We start from the raw sequence: 19775 nt of genomic DNA, 5'->3' as shown, positions 1-19775 counted from the left end.
ACGCGCCACGTCGTGCGCGCCCCCGCCGTGATCCTCCCTCCCCGGAATGTGGCGCGCTCCTGCGGATTGGGCCCCGGCGGCGAAGTCTGGGGCAGGCCGCTCCCACGTACGCGCGTCGGCACCGGCCGGGGTGGGAACGCGCGCGGCGGCGGCGCCGGGAGTGGCTCCAGGGCGTGTTTACAGTCTGTGCGGGCCCGCCGTGATCCTCCCTCCCCGGAATGTGGCGCGCTCCTGCGGATTGGGCCCCGGCGGCGAAGTCTGGGGCAGGCCGCTCCCACGTAAGCGCGTAGGCACCGGCCGGGGTGGGAACGCGCGCGGCGGCGGCGCCGGGAGTGGCTCCAGGGCGTGTTTACAGTCTGTGCGGGCGCGCGCGCAGTCCGGGCTGGGCGGGCCCTGCGGGTTTTGACTGCTCGGCGGTCCTGTGGCCGAGAGGAAACAGCGCGGATGCTGTATTCCTGGGCCCAGGCGGTGAGGGAGCCGAGGGTAAAGGGGCTGGGCCGTCCGCGACTCCCGAGGACCTGAGTTAGCCGCGGCGGCGCCCGGGGCTTCACCTGGCTCCAGGGTGCAACAGCTGCCGGAGGGAAGGAGCGACAACCCGAGGCGCCTTCTCCCTTTGTGTCCCGGGTGGGGTCCACCCAGAGGACGGCCTGCTGGCCAGGCCTCACCTCGGCACCCAAGGACTCGCCCTGGCGCTCCGGGGCCACGGGGGTAACGCCTGCCTCTCCGAAGGTCGGAGCTCCCCGGGGCTGCAGAGGCCCGGACTTGCCTGAACCCCGATTTTCTTTACGATAACCCCTTTGTCTGTTGCTCCCCCCACGACTGCTCTTCCGAGTAAGACCTCGGCGAAAAGCTTTGGGTAAGTTTGGTCCTCGGTGTTTTTCCCCCTCCAGCCTGATTTTGGAAGTTCTCTAGCCAGCTTCGGGGGACTCAGGATTGGGGAACAAGGAATCATTGATAGCCATCTGCCCAGGACCAGGAAGAGGAATTATCTAAAGAGGAAGTAGTCAACTATTGTGGCTTTCTGGGATGAAATTGCCCCTTTCTTCCTATTTCACACCTGTGGAGAAATGTCATTTTGATGAAGTTACAAAAGGTGGGACACTGAACATTTGCTCAGGATATTTCAGTTCGTGCAGTTTGAAATGTGTTTGAAATGTTTACGTTCTAGAGAGCAGTAGAGTTGGGAATAATATGTATTTGCTTAGCTATTAAGACATTACCAGAAGTATTATTTTATACTTCTGCCAAGTCGAGTTTTATTATTATAAACTAAGGGACGTTTTCTGTTTAAATTGAGATGATAAAAGTATTAACATTCAAGAGAAACCTTGATCCTAGAAATAACTTTTTCCTTTATCTGTTTCCTGCAAATGCTAGGCATTTTGTGAACCTTTAGATGCATAGCAAATGCTCTATTACAAGTGGCACTTTAAAGATATAAGTATTGAAGGTTAATGATTATCACCCTTCTCCTATGAACCCTAAATTACTTGGCTTATCTCTACCTTTGCACTTGACTTCACATTCTAATTATATATATATTTTTTATTTAGTTCTTCCATTAGATGGGGAGTTCCTTCAGGTTTATGACAATCTTATCTGTAGTCTCAGGGCTTGGCACAGAGGAGGGGCTCAAATGTTTATTGAATGAATAAATTAATAAAACCACTTCCGCACTCACTAACATTGGACTCTGTAAGTGTTTTCAAAATTTTCAAACATTGTGATATGGGTTTTAAATCCCTGGGGGAAAATACATTATTATTTGAAATTAGCCTGCCAAGAATATTACTCTTTGTTTTCTGTTAATTCAAGAAATGACATTTGAGAGTATTTTCTGTTGCTTTGTTACACTTAGCAACTCAGTTGAAATATCGTTGGGGTGAGCATACGTAAAATGTGTTTACCAGTGAAAACTCAGCTGCCACCATCTTGAGAGAAAACTTAATTCTTAGTACGAACAATGCTCTGTTTCGTCTTACATTGGATAAAGAAAACAAGAAGTTCTTAAACTTTAGAATTTCAGTACCATCAGTGTTTATAAAGTCTTAGGATTTTTTGGTAAAAATGGTATGTCTTAAATTAAGACAATATAGAAAAAAAGATGGGAGGGTGGGAAAACTTCCAACTCTTTCTACTTGGCAGTAGCCAAACATTTTTTGAAAAAACTTCCTAAAGCTCCTCTTCATTTTTCCAACACATATTTTATGTTGTATATGAGATCATACTTATAATTTTTTAATCAGTATTGTGTGATGATCATCTTTCCATGTCAGTTCATGGATAGATGGCTTATCCTTTTAAACGACTGTATAATATTCCATTTTATATACCTACTCTCTCTAATTTTTAAAAACATACTTAGAATGATGGACATTTAGGTTGTATTCGTTTTTTGGTGGTAACTCTGGATATTTTTGCATGTATATGTGACTGTTTCCTTTACGTAAATTCCTCGAAATAGAATTATGGGTTAAAGAGAATGCTTTAACACTTGTAGATTAAAAAATAACTTTGCCCAAAACCTTTCTTCATAACTTTACATTTCTTATTACCAGTGAGGTTACACATCTTTCCCCATCTTTATTGCCCCGACAAATATTTTTATGCTTTTTATAGCTCATGGTTGGCAGCTCAAGAAAGAAAACTAAGGAAGGATGGATGCAAAAGCTCGAAATTGTTTGCTTCAACATCGAGAAGCCCTGGAACAGGACATCAAAACATCCTACATCATGGATCACATGATTAGTGATGGAGTTTTAACAGTATCCGAGGAAGAAAAAGTTAAAAATGAGGTAAAGCCTTCTGAGGCAGTCTGCTTTCCTGAAAATTTTTAGAATTTCAGAACTTGCACTGTTTTCTACTAATTTGCATTACAGACATAGTCTTTATAGTATACTAAAGTACTTATTTGGTTTTTTAGCCCACTCAACAGCAACGAGCAGCTATGCTCATTAAAACGATACTTAAAAAGGACAATCATTCCTACATATCCTTCTACAATGCTCTACTACACGAAGGCTATAAAGATCTTGCGGCCCTCCTGCACAGTGGTGTTCCTGCTGTCTCTTCTTCCAATGGCAAAGATTCAGCTGGTGGAATAACTTCATATGGTTTGTAGCCATCATCCCTCCTACTGCTTAGCTAGCATAATGGCTGCTTTGCTGCTTATCTTACAGTAGATGGAGTCTGCTGAAGAGACTGATTCACTTACTGAAAATTGCATGTGAAAAATTATGTTAACCAATTCAAATATTTTTATTTGCATCTATAGTACTTTACACTTTCTTATTGCTCAGTGTGCTGAGGTAATGTTATACACATCCTAACTGGTAGAGATAAGGCAATTATGTAATTTATAGAAGACTTTAGGTTTTCTAGTTCTTTGTGTTCATCAAGTTCATGCACAAGAAAGAATAAGAATTTTTAGAAATCTGTTTTTAAAAGGAATTACATTTTCTTTTCTTTGCACTCCCCTTCCAGTCTTTAACATGAGAAAGAGAAATTGGAGAGTCAGGGAAGAAAAGGATGAGTAAAGGGACATAGAGATGAGATTTCTGTTGTCTGTAGCTATCTTGAAAGGAATATGTTGGTTTTTGTTCTAGGTGCTCTGAGAAACCAGAAATTTGAAGTTAATGTGGTATTCACATTTTCTTCTTTTGGAAATTCTGATATTTTGTTTTGATGGTAGTACTTTGAGTAACCATTTCAAAATTCTGTTCATTTGTCTTGTTTGGAATTTCAGTGAGGACAGTCCTGTGTGAAGGTGGAGTACCACAGAGGCCGGTTGTTTTTGTTACTAGGAAGAAGCTGGTGAATGCTATTCAGCAGAAACTCTACAAACTGAATGGTGAACCAGGATGGGTCACCATCTATGGGATGGCAGGTTGTGGAAAGTCTGTATTAGCCGCAGAAGCTGTTCGAGATCATTCCCTCCTACAAAGTAAGTATTCATTATCCTATGTTGCTGACAAAGGAGATATTCTTTAGGCATTATATTAGTTTCCTGCTAATTCTATAACAAATTAATCATATATTTAGTAACTTACAACAACACAATTAGATTGTCTTTTAGTGCTGCAAGTTAGGGTTATAAGCAGTTTTTTTTTTTTTAAGATTTGTTTATTTATGCATACAGAACTGGGGTATAGGCAGAGATGCAGGGGCGGTTAGAGGATTCACCAGACAACAGGCCGACTGCGAAGTACACTGTGGGTGGGTCAGGAGAGGTCTGCTGTGCCATGTGGGTCACCTCCGGGGCGGGGATTGAACTCATGCTGAAGTGGCTTTAGCTTCTTAGTGCTGTGCTTTAACTCACTGCACCATGAGGGAGGGCCTGAGGTACAAGTAGTTTTTATTGGGCTAACATCAGAGTTTTAGTACAACTGATTTTCCTTCTGGAGGCTCTAGAGAGAAGTCTTCCTTGCATTTCCCAGCCTGTAGACATGGCTTGTGCCTTTTATTTTCCAACTTGGCAGGTCATAGCATTTTCAGTCTGTATCCCCGACTATTTGCTTGTGTTGTCACATGTTCTCCTCTGACTCTGTCCTTTTTGTCTTTTCATAAGGGTTCTTATGATTATATTGAATTGCACATAGTCCAGGATAATCTCCTATTTCAAAAACTTTAAATTATATCTGCAGAGTTCCTTTTGCCGTATAAAGTAACATGTACAAATTTGGTGGATTAGGATGTGGACTTCTTGGAGGAAGCCATTACTCTGCCTCCTACAGACATGATTAAGTTAGGAGTATTTGTTTATGTCTGTTGCAGTAAAGCTTGCTAGCCAGGCCAGTTGATTCATGGGTGTGTGTTGGATGGCATGTTTTATCACTGGAATGAAACTGTGTCCCTTGTATCTTAACAACTGATGGGATAGTAGGGTTGAAAAAGAATCCTGACTGGTTGTCTGTGTAATATCCTTGACTTTCAGGAAGTATTAGATTTATATCTTCCTGTTAGTTGACTGCTTTCACACAGTGTCCTGTAGGGAAGGAGATTTTATTTTAATTTTTTTTTGAAGGGGCAGGGAAGGAGATTTTAGAGAACTGCTCTGTTAAGGACTCTTCCAGTGGGTGATTCTCCATGCATGTGGCTCCCTCCGTTAAGCTGTTAATTATATTTCTTTAGGTAATTCTTTCAGTTACTTATCTTTAAAAATAAAGTATTTTAGTAACATGTGTGATACATTATATATGAATACCACTTTGCAGGGCAGCATAATAGATTGATATTTGCTTCAGCTGTCATGTATTCATGAGACATTTGAGAGCCTGCTGTGGAGTTCGGCTCTATTTTGGGCTCTGGGGTTCCAAAGAATCATGGTCTGTGCATAGCAGTTCACTCATAGTGAGTGTATAGTGGGGGCTTGAGGCTTGTAGACAAAGTATAATGTATGTCATAAATTGAACAGTAGAAGCAAGTCTAAGGCACAAAGTTAGAAGAAAGGAAGGAAGCATTAGCTCTCTGGGGAAAGAGGATGGACAGGACTGGCTTCCTGAGTGAGATGACAGTTTAGTTGGTGTGTGGAGGAAGACGAGCAGTTTGCTAGACAAACTAGGTGGGGGATGAGGAGTAAGTTAGGACAGTGGGTAGTTACTGGAGAGGGCAAGGGCAGACTGCAGAGAAGTGCTGAGGACGTTTTTGGCAGGTCAGGGATTCCTCCATCGCAGAGCTCTCTGGGCTTCTAGCGTGTGGCTTTCATTCATACATGAAGGCACCACTTGACTTGTTATTTTTTTCCTTAGACTTTATTGATTGCGATTCCTTTACGCAACTACATGCTTTGGGGTGTGCAGCTTCACGCCCCACAGGTGCACATGCCTCCATCAGAACTCCAGTGCCAGCACCTATCACCGCCCCTCTCGCTCCTTTGCCCCTCTTAATAATTGTAATCCATCTACTAAGCAGTTTATGATGAGAGGGCAAAATGAATGGAATAAACCTCTAAGGGATTTAGAAAGGTGGAACCAGGGCACGGTGTCCCACCTGGCTCTACCCGTAGGCCATAACCTGGGTCAGCAGTACTGGTCATACTTTTGTCGGAGTATGTCCGATCCCTCGCCCCTGTGCCCGCTTCCCTCACCTTGTCTTTATAGAGAAGATTCCTGAGACTTAGCTTCATGCAAGTCCCAGGACCAACGCTTTATTTTTATATGCCTGCCCACGTTTTTTAACCTCTACTGCAGAGTTTTATCACAATGATATTTCAGAATAGAATTGGTTTAAATTCCTCTGTTGTGAAGAAGTGGTTTTTTTCTTCCAATATTATGATGGAATTTAAAAAAATATGTAAGTGGCCTCCTTGGTGGTGCAGCAGGTGAAAGCATAACACCGTGAAACTATCTGCAGCCACTATGGCATGAGTTGGGTCCCCGGCCAGGGAGGTGACCCACAAAGCACAGCAGACCTCTCCTGTCTCGCCCGCTGCTCCCCTCAGCAGTGTACTTCAGTCTTCCCGTTCTCCCCACTCTGTCTCTGGTAGATCCTCTCACCCCCACACCTCTGGTTTGTACACCTGTACTCCAATTTTTGTATGTATAAATAAATAAAATCTTTAAAAACAGGTAAGTGTACCCAATTCAGTTTTATCATTATAGATTATTAGGGTAAATTGTTCATTTTAGGGGTTAAAATTGACTATTAACTGATGGAATTAACTACCCATGTGTCATGTATAAATTGTAGTCTTGGAATAGATTTTAAATATTTGTTTTGAGAAAATGTCAGCGATACTAGCAGTTTCCAGATATAGTAGTAGGTGTAATTCTTTTGTGAGTACCAAGTATAGAAGACTGAGTTAATCATATTTTCTAGTTCCTAACCTATGTCATATTTTAGGTTTGTATGAGACTAAGCTTTTTTTCTGTTTATTTGCTCATTTCCTTTTAAAAATTTCTCATTTCCTTTTCCTCTTCTAAGGAAAAACACACTCCTTAATATGTCTTCTCATGGTTACAATACTATAATTTCAACACCAGCAATTCTTCAGCACCAGCTGGGTATCCTACTCAGTGCTGACCCTATGTACTGCCATTTAGTTTTAGGAAAAATCTTTTTTTTTTTTTTAAGTGTACATAACTTTAAGGGTTATACGTTCATTACAACTGTGGTTCCTATAGAAATTTTGTTATTTCAGGGTGGTGTTTGAGGCAAATTAGAGAATGTTAATTTCTTAACAATAGGTTTTTTAAGTCACCCAATTTCCTTTTGAATGTTAAACTCTCTTTTTATTTAGTAGGGAGATTATAAAGAGTTGAATGTCTTTAAACACTTTTTCTTATTGATTTATATGCCTCGTTTTTAAAATTTGGAAATTTTCTCCAGAGGTGATCTCTACTTAATTGTTCCCATTCCTTCCAAGATAGATACCTTTTTTTGGTTGTTAGGTTATTGGTTGCTACCAGGATAGACTTCTAAGAAAGTAGGATGAGGTTAATTTTCTGCATAAAGACAACTTGACTAAGTTGCTCTAAATGAATTAGAGGTACACATCTTATTCAAGGCTGTCTTGCTCCCTCTTGTGCCCACAGTCAAGATGTTTAGTCTTTATGAAATGTAGCGTTAGTGCTTAGTATTGAACTAGCTTGTCGTATTGTGAAGACTTGCTATCAGGTGGTCATTTGGTCTTTCTTTTTAAAGCTAGTAGTGTTCTTTTTTTTTTTTTTTAAAGATTTATTTATTTATTTGTACAGAACTGGGGTACAGGCCAGAGATGCGGAGGGTGAGAGAATTCACCAGAGACAGAGCGGGGAGCAGAACAGGCAGATCGATGAAGTACACTGCTGAGGGGAGCAGCGGGCGGGTCAGGAGAGGTCTGCCACACCATGTGGTCGCCTCCGGGGCAGGCGGGAATCGAACTCATGAGGAAGTGGCTTTAGATTCTCAGTGCTGTGCTTTAACCCGCTGTGCCACCAGGGAGGGCCAGTGTTCTATTTTTTCTTGCATGTCTTTAATGCTCTAATTTTTTAGTTTTAAATTTAAGAAACAGACTTTTGATAATAGGTAATATGTACTTAAATTTAAATCTGTAGAATTATTTGCTAGTTATGTCAGGATATTTCCTTTGTCTTTAATTCTGGGATGATCTTTAAAATCCCTCTCCCTCCACTTGAAAAATTTTAAATAGAAAATGCAAAGCAAAAAAAAATCTTAGGACAAATGGTTTAAATATTCTTGTTTTAAATATTTCAAAAGTAGCATTTTCATTTAAATTAAGTAAAAATTATTTTCATGTGTTCTCCTACCTAACCATGGTGTCTAGCCATGGTAGTTTATTTTTGAAACATTTACCCCTATGTGTTTATAAACATGTACACAGAGTACAGTTTTGTCATTGGGGAAGCATCAGGGATTTACCATTTCATGACTGTTGACATGCCTGTAGGAAACTTAAGAGAATGTCAGGAGTGAAAGCGAGGTCTTATTGTCTGCCTCTCCTGAGGCATTGACATCGATGCTTTCCCCGTGCCATCTTTGCCCCAGTGACTGTGGGCTTCTCTTTCTCTCAATTATTTGTTATCTTTTACATTCTCACACAGTTAGTGCTTGGTATGTGCCAGTTCTGATCTAGGCCCCCTCCCCTCATTCTCAAAGCCTTTGTGCACACTTTATGCTTCCTCCTCTATGGTCAGGAAATTCCTCTTATCATAAGCCAGTCTGCTCTTAGAATGCTTTCCTCCTTGCCTTGTCTGAAACTGGTAGTTCCCTGAGGGGCCTGTTTTCTCCTGTCTTCTTCAAGGTAACTATGTACCTTTTCCCATTACGGCACACATACTACAGCTTCAGAAAATTGACTGATACTGTTCTTTGCTTCTATAGTCTCTTCTAGCCCATTAATACTCCTTTCTAGCTAGGGCAAATTCTTTGTCCTTTGAGGTTCATTTCTCAAAGCTGTCCCTATTATGCTATTGCCTCCTCATTCATTGGCTTTTAGAGATCTTAGTTGTAAACTTAAGTCTTTCTCCTGTAGGTTCTCTTTGTGATTTCAGTGTTTATGTAAATGAGCCTTCCAGATCCTGGCTTCTTAATCTCTGGTGACACTTTCGATGTGTCCTGTCAGCTATGTATTTCCTTGGTCACAGGCTGGACATTTGTCCCTGCCACTACCAGAAATGCTACCATATTGGAAATTTTGATGTTAAACATTATTTTTTTTTTTAAGACTTATTTATTTATGAATACAGAACTGAGGTACAGGCCAGAGACATGGAGGTTAAGAGGACGCACCAGAAATAAGTGGGGAGCAGAACAGGCAGATGTACTGAAATACACTGTTGAGGGGAGCTGTGGGTGGATCAAGAGAGGTCTGCCACGCCATGTGGGCTACCTCCCTAGCCGGGATCGAACTCTTGCTGCAGTGGCTGCAGACAGCCTCACACTGCTGTGGCTGCAGACAGCCTCACACTGCTGTGCTTTAACCTGTTGCGCCACCAGAGAGGACCCAAGATGATTTGCTTTTTAAAATAGTGATTTCTTATTGTAATTAATTATTTTTGAATACCAATAAATTGCACACTGATACACTACAGCTTATTTATATTTGTAGCTGTTTTTTGCGGTTTCTTACACTTTTAGGATCACATAACAAATCTTAATGGTTGATGCCTCTGGTATAGTCTACTGTTCACCATATTTTATACATAGGGACCTCCCTTGCATTTTTTTGTATCTGTCTGGAGCTGATTAAGTATAGTCTATGAAGTCTTAAGATTTTGGCCCTGATACATATGTAAGTAAAAATATGTACACAATGCTTAATTAACAATAACTTGTTTTAAGTTATTTTATGATTAGTGATAATAATTACAGTAATAGTAATACTGTCTGTAGTGCTTATTAGTTCAAAGCTTAATATTAGTAAGATACTCTGAGATCCATATCACTAATAATACTTTTTTTTTTATAACTCTTTATCATTAAACATAGCAAATTCACATGTTTTCATAGTAACTCTGAAATAGGTGAGATAGTCTAATGCTGGTATAATGAGTCTGAGATGAAGTGATCTCTTCATCTAGATTGCTAGAGATTGCATAGCTAGTAAGTAGTGGGATCAGACTCAGACCTTACTTCTTACCTGCATGCTGTATGTGTGAGAACCCTAATGAGTGAGTTAGATGTTCCTGAGCCTCAGTGGTTTTTTTTTCTTTTCTTTTCTAGAGGCGATTGTGTTCCCACTCCCCAGTGAACCAGAGAACCTTTGATACCTTGGGAAATAGTTTAGGTTGTCATATCTGGGAAGGGGGTGCTATTTTAGTAACATCTAGTGGATGGAGGCCAGGGAGGCTGTTAAACTTCTTGTAGTGCACAGGACAGTACTTCACAATAAAGGGTTACGTGGCCCACAAAATCAGGAGTGCCGAGGCTGAGAAACTGCTGCAGAGTAATCATTTGAACACATAGGACAAAATTTGTGAATTTTTATTGATAATATTTTATCAGTAAGCAGCAAATTCACACCAATCTTCAATTTTTGCACATCTTCACCTTTCTTAGGTTCAGGCTGTGCAAGCAGAATTTATACCCTGAGTCAGAAGAAGTTGAGGATGTGATGAGATTGAAGGTTGGAGCTTATCAGTAAATCTTTCAAAGGAATACTGTTCTTCCAAATAATAAAGACCAAATAATAAATAATACATTTATTATTATTTTCATCACTAGGTTGTTTCCCAGGGGGTGTAAATTGGGTTTCAGTTGGGAAACAAGATAAATCTGGGCTTCTGATGAAACTGCAGAATCTTTGCACACGGTTGGATCAGGATGAGAGTTTCTCCCAGAGGCTTCCGCTTAATATTGAAGAAGCTAAAGACCGTCTTAGAATTCTGATGCTGCGCAAACATCCAAGGTACAGTCAGTCAAAGCTGGTTGGTGCGTGAATTCCCAGTGATTAATTTCTGGCTGCTGCATGAGAACATCAGACCCTTTTCTCACTTAGGTAGAGGGCTGAGAGAGAATTCACATGCTATGTTTTTCTTTGGTTTAAAAATACCAATAAGTGACTGTGTGCACCTAAAATTACTTCTTTTTCTTGCTTTGCTCCCTTTTGCATAGGCTTTAAGTCTTTCAGATATTTAAGAAGCAATTTGAATTCTTGGTTGGAAAAGCCTAGTAATGTACCAAATAAAGAGTATTGTGTGTGTATGTATGTATGTATGTATGTGTATGTGTTTCTATATATGTATACACATATATAGATACACACATTTTAAACATGATATAATTTATCGGTGAAGCGATCACTTGGTTTGCCATCTGGAGTATCTGTTAGGGGAGGTGTTTTGTATTAGTCCAGAAATACTAGAATTGAGAAAACTAAAAAATTTGAAACAATTTTTAATGATGCTGAAAGATTTGCTGGTGGGTTGGATACTGGGGAGTGGAGAATCTGTTAAATTAAAAAATTATGATGCCTTGATCTATATCTCATTAGATTCAGGTGTTGAGGAGAAATCACTAGTTGATTAATCAGAGATATTTGTCATAGTTCTGTGTCTTTACTGATGAATCGTAAAGCCTTTTTCTCTCCTTATTCCCTTCCTACTTGAGAATACATGTGTAATATTATGTTGATACATTACAAAATTGCTAGTTTTGTATGGAAAAAAAAAAAGCCAGCTATTGTTTTTGTGACATGAGAGCCTAGTTCTCATTTGATTAAAGATTGGTTTGGTTTGGGAAAATCCCACTATTTGCATAGTTCTTTATAGATACTGGGTAACTGATAATAATTTTAATACTTATATTGTCTTTTTCTAGGCTTCTAAACTTTAATATTGATTGATTTTGGGTGAGAGGATGGGGAATTCTCTAAATTTTTTTTAATTGCGTCAGTATATATTGTTAAAGGGCTGTAGCCAAAAAAGAAAAGAGGCAGAGCTGTGGACGGTGCATCTTCCTCCTTTTTAAGAATTTAAAAGACACTAATGGCTTTTTTTTTTTTTAAAGAAACTTAAAATAAATGTTATTAGTGACTAATAGTGTTTTTTTTTTTTGGTATATTTTTAGGTCTCTGTTGATCTTGGATGATGTTTGGGACCCTTGGGTGTTGAAAGCTTTTGACAATCAGTGTCAGATTCTTCTTACAACCAGAGACAAGAGTGTTACAGATTCAGTAATGGGTAAAGATTATTAATTTGCTTTTTAATACCTCTGTGTTTTTAATTTAATTATGCTTTAAATATGTGGCATATCAAATTATGTACTATGTCTCGTGATTTTATTACAGGTCCTAAATATGTAGTGCCTGTGGAAAGTAGTTTAGGAAAAGAAAAAGGACTTGAAATTTTGTCCCTCTTTGTTAATATGAAGAAAGCAGATTTGCCAGAACAAGCTCACAGTATTATAAAAGAATGCAAAGGTATGGTTGTTTTATCTGTGAGGGGTCTATCAAGCTACTAATTTATCCTACTGTTAGTTAAGCTATTGAATTGACAGCTTATCATATAAACATCCAAAACCTTTACTAGGATATTTACAACTTTAGTTCTTCTTTGATACCCTAGATGCATAGTGCTATTTTAGTATTTTAATAATTAGAATAAATACATTATAATAATCTCAATATATCTTCAAAGTTTTGTACAAGAGTTCTAAAATGATGGAAGAAGTACTCTCATGATACAAATAATGATCAGATTATAAATATCTTCTATTTTTCTATATAATTTCATAGATTTTAAAATGTTTCAAGATGGACATGCATAAAGGATATTGATGCATAAACAAATCAAGTATTTTCTCTAGGTTTAAGATAATTTTTAAAGTCAATTAACTCAAAACCAAGTACCTATTTCATAGAAGAAAGAAAAACAAAAAGATATTTCTAAACTTAGCAACAATGAAGAAATCTTAAAAGCCGACAGATTTGATTACATAAAATTTTAATTTTCCTAAGTCAAAATTTCCTACAAATGAAATTAAAAGGCAGGCAAAAAAAATGTGGAAAAAATATTTACAGAAATAAGACAAAGGCTAACAGCTTCAATAGAGCACCTAGAAATCAAGTAATAATACTCATCATGAAATAAAAGGGCGCCAACAGTAATACCTTAAAATTCAGTGACCAATTAAGACATCTGTTTTTTACTTTCCAAATCAAACACTATTTTTATAGAATCTCAACCGAAAAAAAATTAGTTTCAATTCTTGCTATTTTTTTATTCTTTGAGTGTAGAGGTCATGTCTTTATCTCATGCCTCCCACTAACATATTGTGGGTGTTTGTTACATAAGAATGAATACTAAGGGGCCTCACTGGTGGTGCAGGAATTAAAGACGGTGTTGTCAAGCTGCTGCTAGCCACTACAACATGAGTTTGAGCCCCAGCCAGGGAGATGACCCACAAGGCGCAGCAGACTTCTCCTGTCTCTCCCACTGCTCCCCTCAGCAGTGTATTTTGGTCAGTCCACCTGTTATACTCCCCACTCTGTCTCTGGTGAGTGCTTTCTCTCCCTGCACCCCTGACCTGTACCCCAGTTCTTGTATGCATAAATAAATAAATCTTAAAAAAAAAAAAAAAAAGACCAAAAAATGTGAACCCAAGAAGCTCCCTGGTGGCACTAGGGGTTAAAGCACAGTGCTGTGAAGCCATCTGCAGCCACTGAAGCTAGAGTTTGATCCCCAGCCAGGGAGCTGACCCACATGGTGCAGCAGACCTCTCTTGTTTCACCTGCTGCTTCCCTCAGCAGTGTATTTGAGTAGATCCACCTGTTCTACTCCCCATTCTGTCTCTGGTAAATCTTCTCATCCTCCCACCTCTCTGGCCTACACTCTAGCTCTTATAAACTTAAAAAAAAAAGTGAACTCAAGAGTTACAAACATTTTAAGGCTTTGGATGACATACAATAGAAGTTGTTTCTAAGAAGAAGCTGATTTTTAAACTGGTAATCATTTTAAAATGTGGCAGTTTTTTTTTTTTTTTAAAGATTTATTTATTTGTGCATACAGAACTGGGGTACAGGTCAGAGATGCGGAGGGGGAGAGGATTCACCAGAGACAGAGTGGGGAGCAGAACAGGCAGATCGACGAAGTACACTGCTGAGGGGAGCAGCGGGCGGGTCAGGAGAGGTCTGCCACGCCATGCGGTCACCCCCGGGGCAGGAGGGATCGAACCCATGCGGAAGCGGCCCCAGATTCTCAGTGCTGGACTCCTACCCGCTGCGCCACCAGGGAGGGCCTAAAATGTGGCAGTTTTAACAGTGAGTTTTTTTTTTTAGGTTCTCCTCTTGTAGTATCTTTAATTGGTGCATTGCTACGTGATTTTCCCAACCGCTGGGAGTACTACCTCAGACAACTTCAGAATAAGCAGTTTAAGAGAATAAGGAAATCTTCATTTTATGACTATGAGGCTCTGGATGAAGCCATGTCTATAAGTGTTGAAATGCTCAGAGAAGACATAAAAGGTTATTACACAGATCTCTCCATTCTTCAGAAGGATGTTAAGGTGCCTACAAAGGTAATAGAAGGACCAGCAATTCTTGTCACTGGGTGTTTATTGCATGGAACTTTTGCTGTGGTGCTGAGGCTATGGCTAGAGAATATTAGGATGAGGCCTTTGTCCTGAGGTGATGGGGTACAGGGTGTGAAGCGCCACTGCTCTTAATCTCCATCAAGAGCTGAGTTGAACTCACGAGTAGTACGTTTTACAGTGGTTCTAGGGAAGCTGGACAAACTTGTGACTTCTGTTTCTTTTCTGTCTTGAATAATTGGACTGCTTTTTATGAGATAGAGAGATTCAGATTCAGGACTTTAGGATGGGGTATTTTGGGGGTGCATTACTAGCTTGCCTGCAATCCTTGTCATATATTTTTGTGACACATTAAATGCTTAAATCATTTCTAGGTGTTATGTATTCTCTGGGACATGGAAACTGAAGAAGTTGAAGACATATTGCAAGAGTTTGTTAATAAGTCTCTCTTATTCTGTGATCGAAATGGAAAGTCATTTCATTATTATTTACATGATCTTCAAGTAGATTTCCTTACAGAGAAGAATCGTAACCAACTTCAGGTACCTGCGTCTCTGTCCATTTTTAAAATTTTTGATTTTTTAAATAATATTAGGTTTGTAGAAGAGTTCAAACTGGTCATTTCTTTTTTTTTTAATTTTATTAAGGTAATAATGGTTTATAATACTTTATGTAATTCAGAGATTTAAGATCACATCTCTTCAGATGTGTATCTGTACACCCCGTCCCACCCTCTCCTCCCCTTCCACCATTCACGTTCCACTACCATAGTTTGCTCTCCACTCTTCCCTCCATCTGGTAGACTTAATTTCTGCAGTCAGATTTTTAGGGTCTATTACTAGTTTGGTTTTGACACAATTTGTTTTTTTTCCACCTATAAGTGAAACAGTGCAATATTTGTTTTTCTTCCGACTTACAGCACTTAACATTATCCTTCCCAGTTCTGGCCATGCAGTTCCAAATGTGAAGAAGTCATCCTTTTTTATTCATTGTGCATCAATACCTTATCTTAATCCACTTACATGTCCTTGGGCACTTGAATTGTTTCTATAACTTGCCTACTGAGTACTGTAGTGAACACAGGAGTATATGTCAAGCAATCCTGATAAAGAAGATTGGTGGTATCCCAGTCCCAGACTTCAAACCATACCATAAAGCTTTGTTTATACTGTAAACAAACCAGTATGGTATTGGAATAGAAACAGATACACACACCAATGGCATGGAATTGAAAACCCAGAAATAAACACATGCATATATGGATAGTTAATTGATGACAAAGGAGTCAATAGTAAACATTGGAGAAAGGAAATTGTCTTCAACAAATGTTGCTGGGAAAACAGGACAGTCACATACACACAAATGGAACTGGATCACCAACTTACATCTTAGACAAAGGTTAACTCAGAGTGGATCAAAGACTTGGATGCATTTCTAATCCATAAAATACATTGAAGAAAGCTTAAGCAAAATACTTCAGAACTGTGGCTTTAGTGATATCTTTGTGGATTTTTTTTTTAAGATTTTTATGTATGAAGTACAGGCCAGAGGTGCAGTGGTGGTGAGAGGATTCACCAGAGACCGAGTGGGGAGCAGAATAGGCAGATTTGAGAATGCTGAGAGGAGCAGTGGGTGAGATAGGAGAGGTCTGCCGCACCTTGTGGATCACCTCCAGGGCAGGGATCGAACTCACACCAAAGTGGCCACGGCCAGCCTGCAGTGCTGCACGTTGTGCTGCCAGGGAGGGTCTGTGGATTCATTTCTTTTGGCAAGAAAAACAAAAGAGAATATAAACAAATGGAACTACATCAAACTAAAAAGGTTCTGCACAGTGAAAGTAAACTATCATTAAAACCAAAAGCCAGCCTATTGAGTGGGAGAAAATATTTGCACATTACACATCTTGAGTAGGGGCTGACATCTAAGATCTAGAAAGACCTTACTCAATTCAACATGAAGAAGACAAAAACCCCATCAAAGAAATAGGCATGAGAGCTAATTCAGCACTTCCTCATAGAAGACATACAGATGGTCACAGCATGTGAAAAGATGCTCATCATCACTTATAGAAAATGCAAATCAAAGCCACAGTGAGATATCCTCGCACACCTGTGAGAATGGCCCATATCAAAAAGTTGAGAAATAAAGAAGTCTTACACACCATTGGGAATGTAGTCTGGTCCAGCCCTTATGGAAAACTAGAGTTCTTAAATATTAGAAATAGGTCTGTATGACCCAACAACTCTACTCTTAGCTATCTACCCAAAGAATGCAGGATCATAATACAGTTTATACATATAGCTTCACCTCACTTCCCCCACTGTTAACTTCTTCATATAACCTTAATAGGGACCAAAGACAAAAAATAACATTGGTGCAAATCTTTTAATCTACAGGCTTTATTTAAATTTTTCACATGAATGTTTTATTTGTAGTCCATATCAGGATACTTCAAATACTTCCTCAAATCTGACAATTCCTCAACTTTATATTTTTTCTTTGATCATTTTTATGAGTTCTAGTAAATTATTTTATACAGTGTTCCTCAGGTGGGTATGTCTGATGTTTTCCCTGACTAAATTGAGGTTACATATTTTTGGCAAGAGTGCAGGAGCTTGCTTTGTGCTCAAAATTGTATCAGATGTAGGATAGTGCTATGACTTATTACTAGTGCTGTTCACATCAGTCACTTGGTTAAAGTGGTTTCTGCCAATTTCTCTCTTCTGAAGTTATTACTTCTTCCTTTTATAATAATTATCTTGGGGAGAAGTCTCTATACATTCTTAAATAACAGGAGCTAGAGTTACTGATGCTTAGTTACTTTTTTTTTTTAAAGATTTATTTATTTATGCATATAGAGCTGGGATATAGGCCATCGGTGCAGGGTGAGAGGATTCACCAGAGACAGAGTGGGGAGCAGAACAGGAAGATGTACTGAAATACACAGTTGAGGGGAGCAGTGGGTGGGTCAGGAGAGATCTGCCATGCCATGTGGGTCACCTCCCTGGCTGGGGATCAGACTCATGCTGCAGTGGCTATGGATCGCTTCATAGTGCTGTGCTTTAACCTGTTGCACTACCAGGGAGGGCCCCAAGATGCTCAGTTACTGTGATGATTGTTTCTGTGCTCTGAAGTGTTTCCTTTGGCCTTCAGGATCTGCATAAGAAGATGATCACTCAGTTCCAGAGACATCATCAACCACATACGCTTTCCCCAGATCAGGAGGACTGCATGTATTGGTACAATTTTCTGGCCTATCACATGGCCAATGCCAATATGCACAAAGTAAGAGGAACCCATTTAAAAATTTATCTTTGTCTTATTCTGTCTTATTGCTAGAATTTTCTTTTATTAAAAATAGGATCATAGCCTGTCTTTTTGTCTTTGTTACTGTTTTTATCTGCAGTGGTTTAAAAAGCTACCATAGTATAGCAGTAAGTGAACCGCCTAAAAATTCACTCTCTTCCATTCTGTGGGGGCAGAGTGGGGAATGGGATTAAAAACGGGGGGTGGGGGAAGGGAGGGAAATGCACCGGACTATGGTGGTGGCACGGGGTGATTTGGTGATGGGAAACCCGCGGGGATTACAATCGAGATGGAAAAAAAAATGTGCAAAATGATGTAAAAATAAACTTTATAAAAAAAAAGAAGCTACCCTGTGTCTGTTTCACAGGAAAAAAAAATCACTCTCTTCTTCCTTTATGGGCAGAATGGATTTGTTTTTAAGCTTTGAGAGGAAATGGTGGATAGGACAATATATTTATTCAATGAATGAATGAATGAATGAATGAATGAATGAATAATATTACCTCTTATGTAGTGATATTTTTCACTAGGAGGAGATAGTATGGGTACAAAATTCCAGCTCTCACTGAGTTTACATTTTGGGGGATGACTGACAGTGGTTTTTCTCTCTTGGGGGTAATAAGTGCTCAGAAGAAGCAGCATGGGAGGAGAAAGAATCAATGATATGGGGCACAATCATCATGACTTGCTGGGCTTACAGTTTGGATTTTAATACAGATTGTAAAACTGTATTTGTGTCATTAGTAGTATATGAGAGTTTATTTTTTCTAATTTCAACTAACATTCTTAGTCACCCCTTTTTAGACCTTAGAAATCTGATATTTAAAGAAAAGGTAAATGTCATTTTGCTTTGATTACTAGTGAGTTTGACCATTTGTAGTTTATATTTTGCCAGTTGGTTCTCATGCATTTCTTTATCTATTCTTCTGTTGGGGTGATTGTTTTATCTTAATGTTTTATTATAAATTTCCAGAGAGAATATTAAACCCTTATTACATATCTTTTACAAATAAGATTTTTTTTGGTTTAGTTATTTTAAATTTTATCTATATTGTTTTCTATACAGATGATTTGAATATTTTGGTAGTTATTCTTTTTAGTAATTTACTTTCGTATCATGTTTACAAAGATTTCCTTTACCCCAGGATTACAGAAATATTTATCTGTATCTTTAGGCATTTTTTTCTAGGTTTTATTTTATATATCATCTCTCTCTCTCTATATATATATATTTTTAAAGATTTATTTATTTATGCATATAGAGCTGGGATATAGGCCATCGGTGCAGGGTGAGAGGATTCACCAGAGACAGAGTGGGGAGCAGAACAGGAAGATGTACTGAAATACACAGTTGAGGGGAGCAGTGGGTGGGTCAGGAGAGATCTGCCATGCCATGTGGGTCACCTCCCTGGCTGGGGATCAGACTCATGCTGCAGTGGCTATGGATCGCTTCATAGTGCTGTGCTTTAACCTGTTGCACTACCAGGGAGGGCCCCAAGATGCTCAGTTACTGTGATGATTGTTTCTGTGCTCTGAAGTGTTTCCTTTGGCCTTCAGGATCTGCATAAGAAGATGATCACTCAGTTCCAGAGACATCATCAACCACATACGCTTTCCCCAGATCAGGAGGACTGCATGTATTGGTACAATTTTCTGGCCTATCACATGGCCAATGCCAATATGCACAAAGTAAGAGGAACCCATTTAAAAATTTATCTTTGTCTTATTCTGTCTTATTGCTAGAATTTTCTTTTATTAAAAATAGGATCATAGCCTGTCTTTTTGTCTTTGTTACTGTTTTTATCTGCAGTGGTTTAAAAAGCTACCATAGTATAGCAGTAAGTGAACCGCCTAAAAATTCACTCTCTTCCATTCTGTGGGGGCAGAGTGGGGAATGGGATTAAAAACGGGGGGGGGGGAAGGGAGGGAAATGCACCGGACTATGGTGGTGGCACGGGGTGATTTGGTGATGGGAAACCCGCGGGGATTACAATCGAGATGGA

General features: G+C 39.3%; 1 protein-coding gene across 1 annotated transcript in view; it reads left to right on the top strand.

Moving 5' to 3' along the window:
• Positions 1 to 402: 402 nt before the first annotated feature.
• Positions 403 to 19775, top strand: part of APAF1 (apoptotic peptidase activating factor 1) — a 59060-nt gene continuing 39687 nt past the window's right edge. The window contains exons 1-10 of the mRNA XM_004675779.2: positions 403 to 856; positions 2620 to 2795; positions 2924 to 3113; positions 3746 to 3943; positions 10663 to 10846; positions 12007 to 12119; positions 12227 to 12358; positions 14216 to 14454; positions 14841 to 15008; positions 17620 to 17751. Of these exons, the coding sequence (XP_004675836.1) occupies positions 2658 to 2795; positions 2924 to 3113; positions 3746 to 3943; positions 10663 to 10846; positions 12007 to 12119; positions 12227 to 12358; positions 14216 to 14454; positions 14841 to 15008; positions 17620 to 17751 (1494 nt within the window). The 5' untranslated portion in view covers positions 403 to 856; positions 2620 to 2657. The remainder of the gene's footprint in view (positions 857 to 2619; positions 2796 to 2923; positions 3114 to 3745; positions 3944 to 10662; positions 10847 to 12006; positions 12120 to 12226; positions 12359 to 14215; positions 14455 to 14840; positions 15009 to 17619; positions 17752 to 19775) is intronic.

Source organism: Condylura cristata, unplaced genomic scaffold, assembly GCF_000260355.1.
Source record: "Condylura cristata isolate star-nosed mole 26May11 unplaced genomic scaffold, ConCri1.0 scaffold00004, whole genome shotgun sequence".
NCBI lineage: Eukaryota > Metazoa > Chordata > Mammalia > Eulipotyphla > Talpidae > Condylura > Condylura cristata.
Note: the sequence above shows the minus strand (reverse complement) of the source record. Positions and strands in the feature narration are given on the sequence as shown.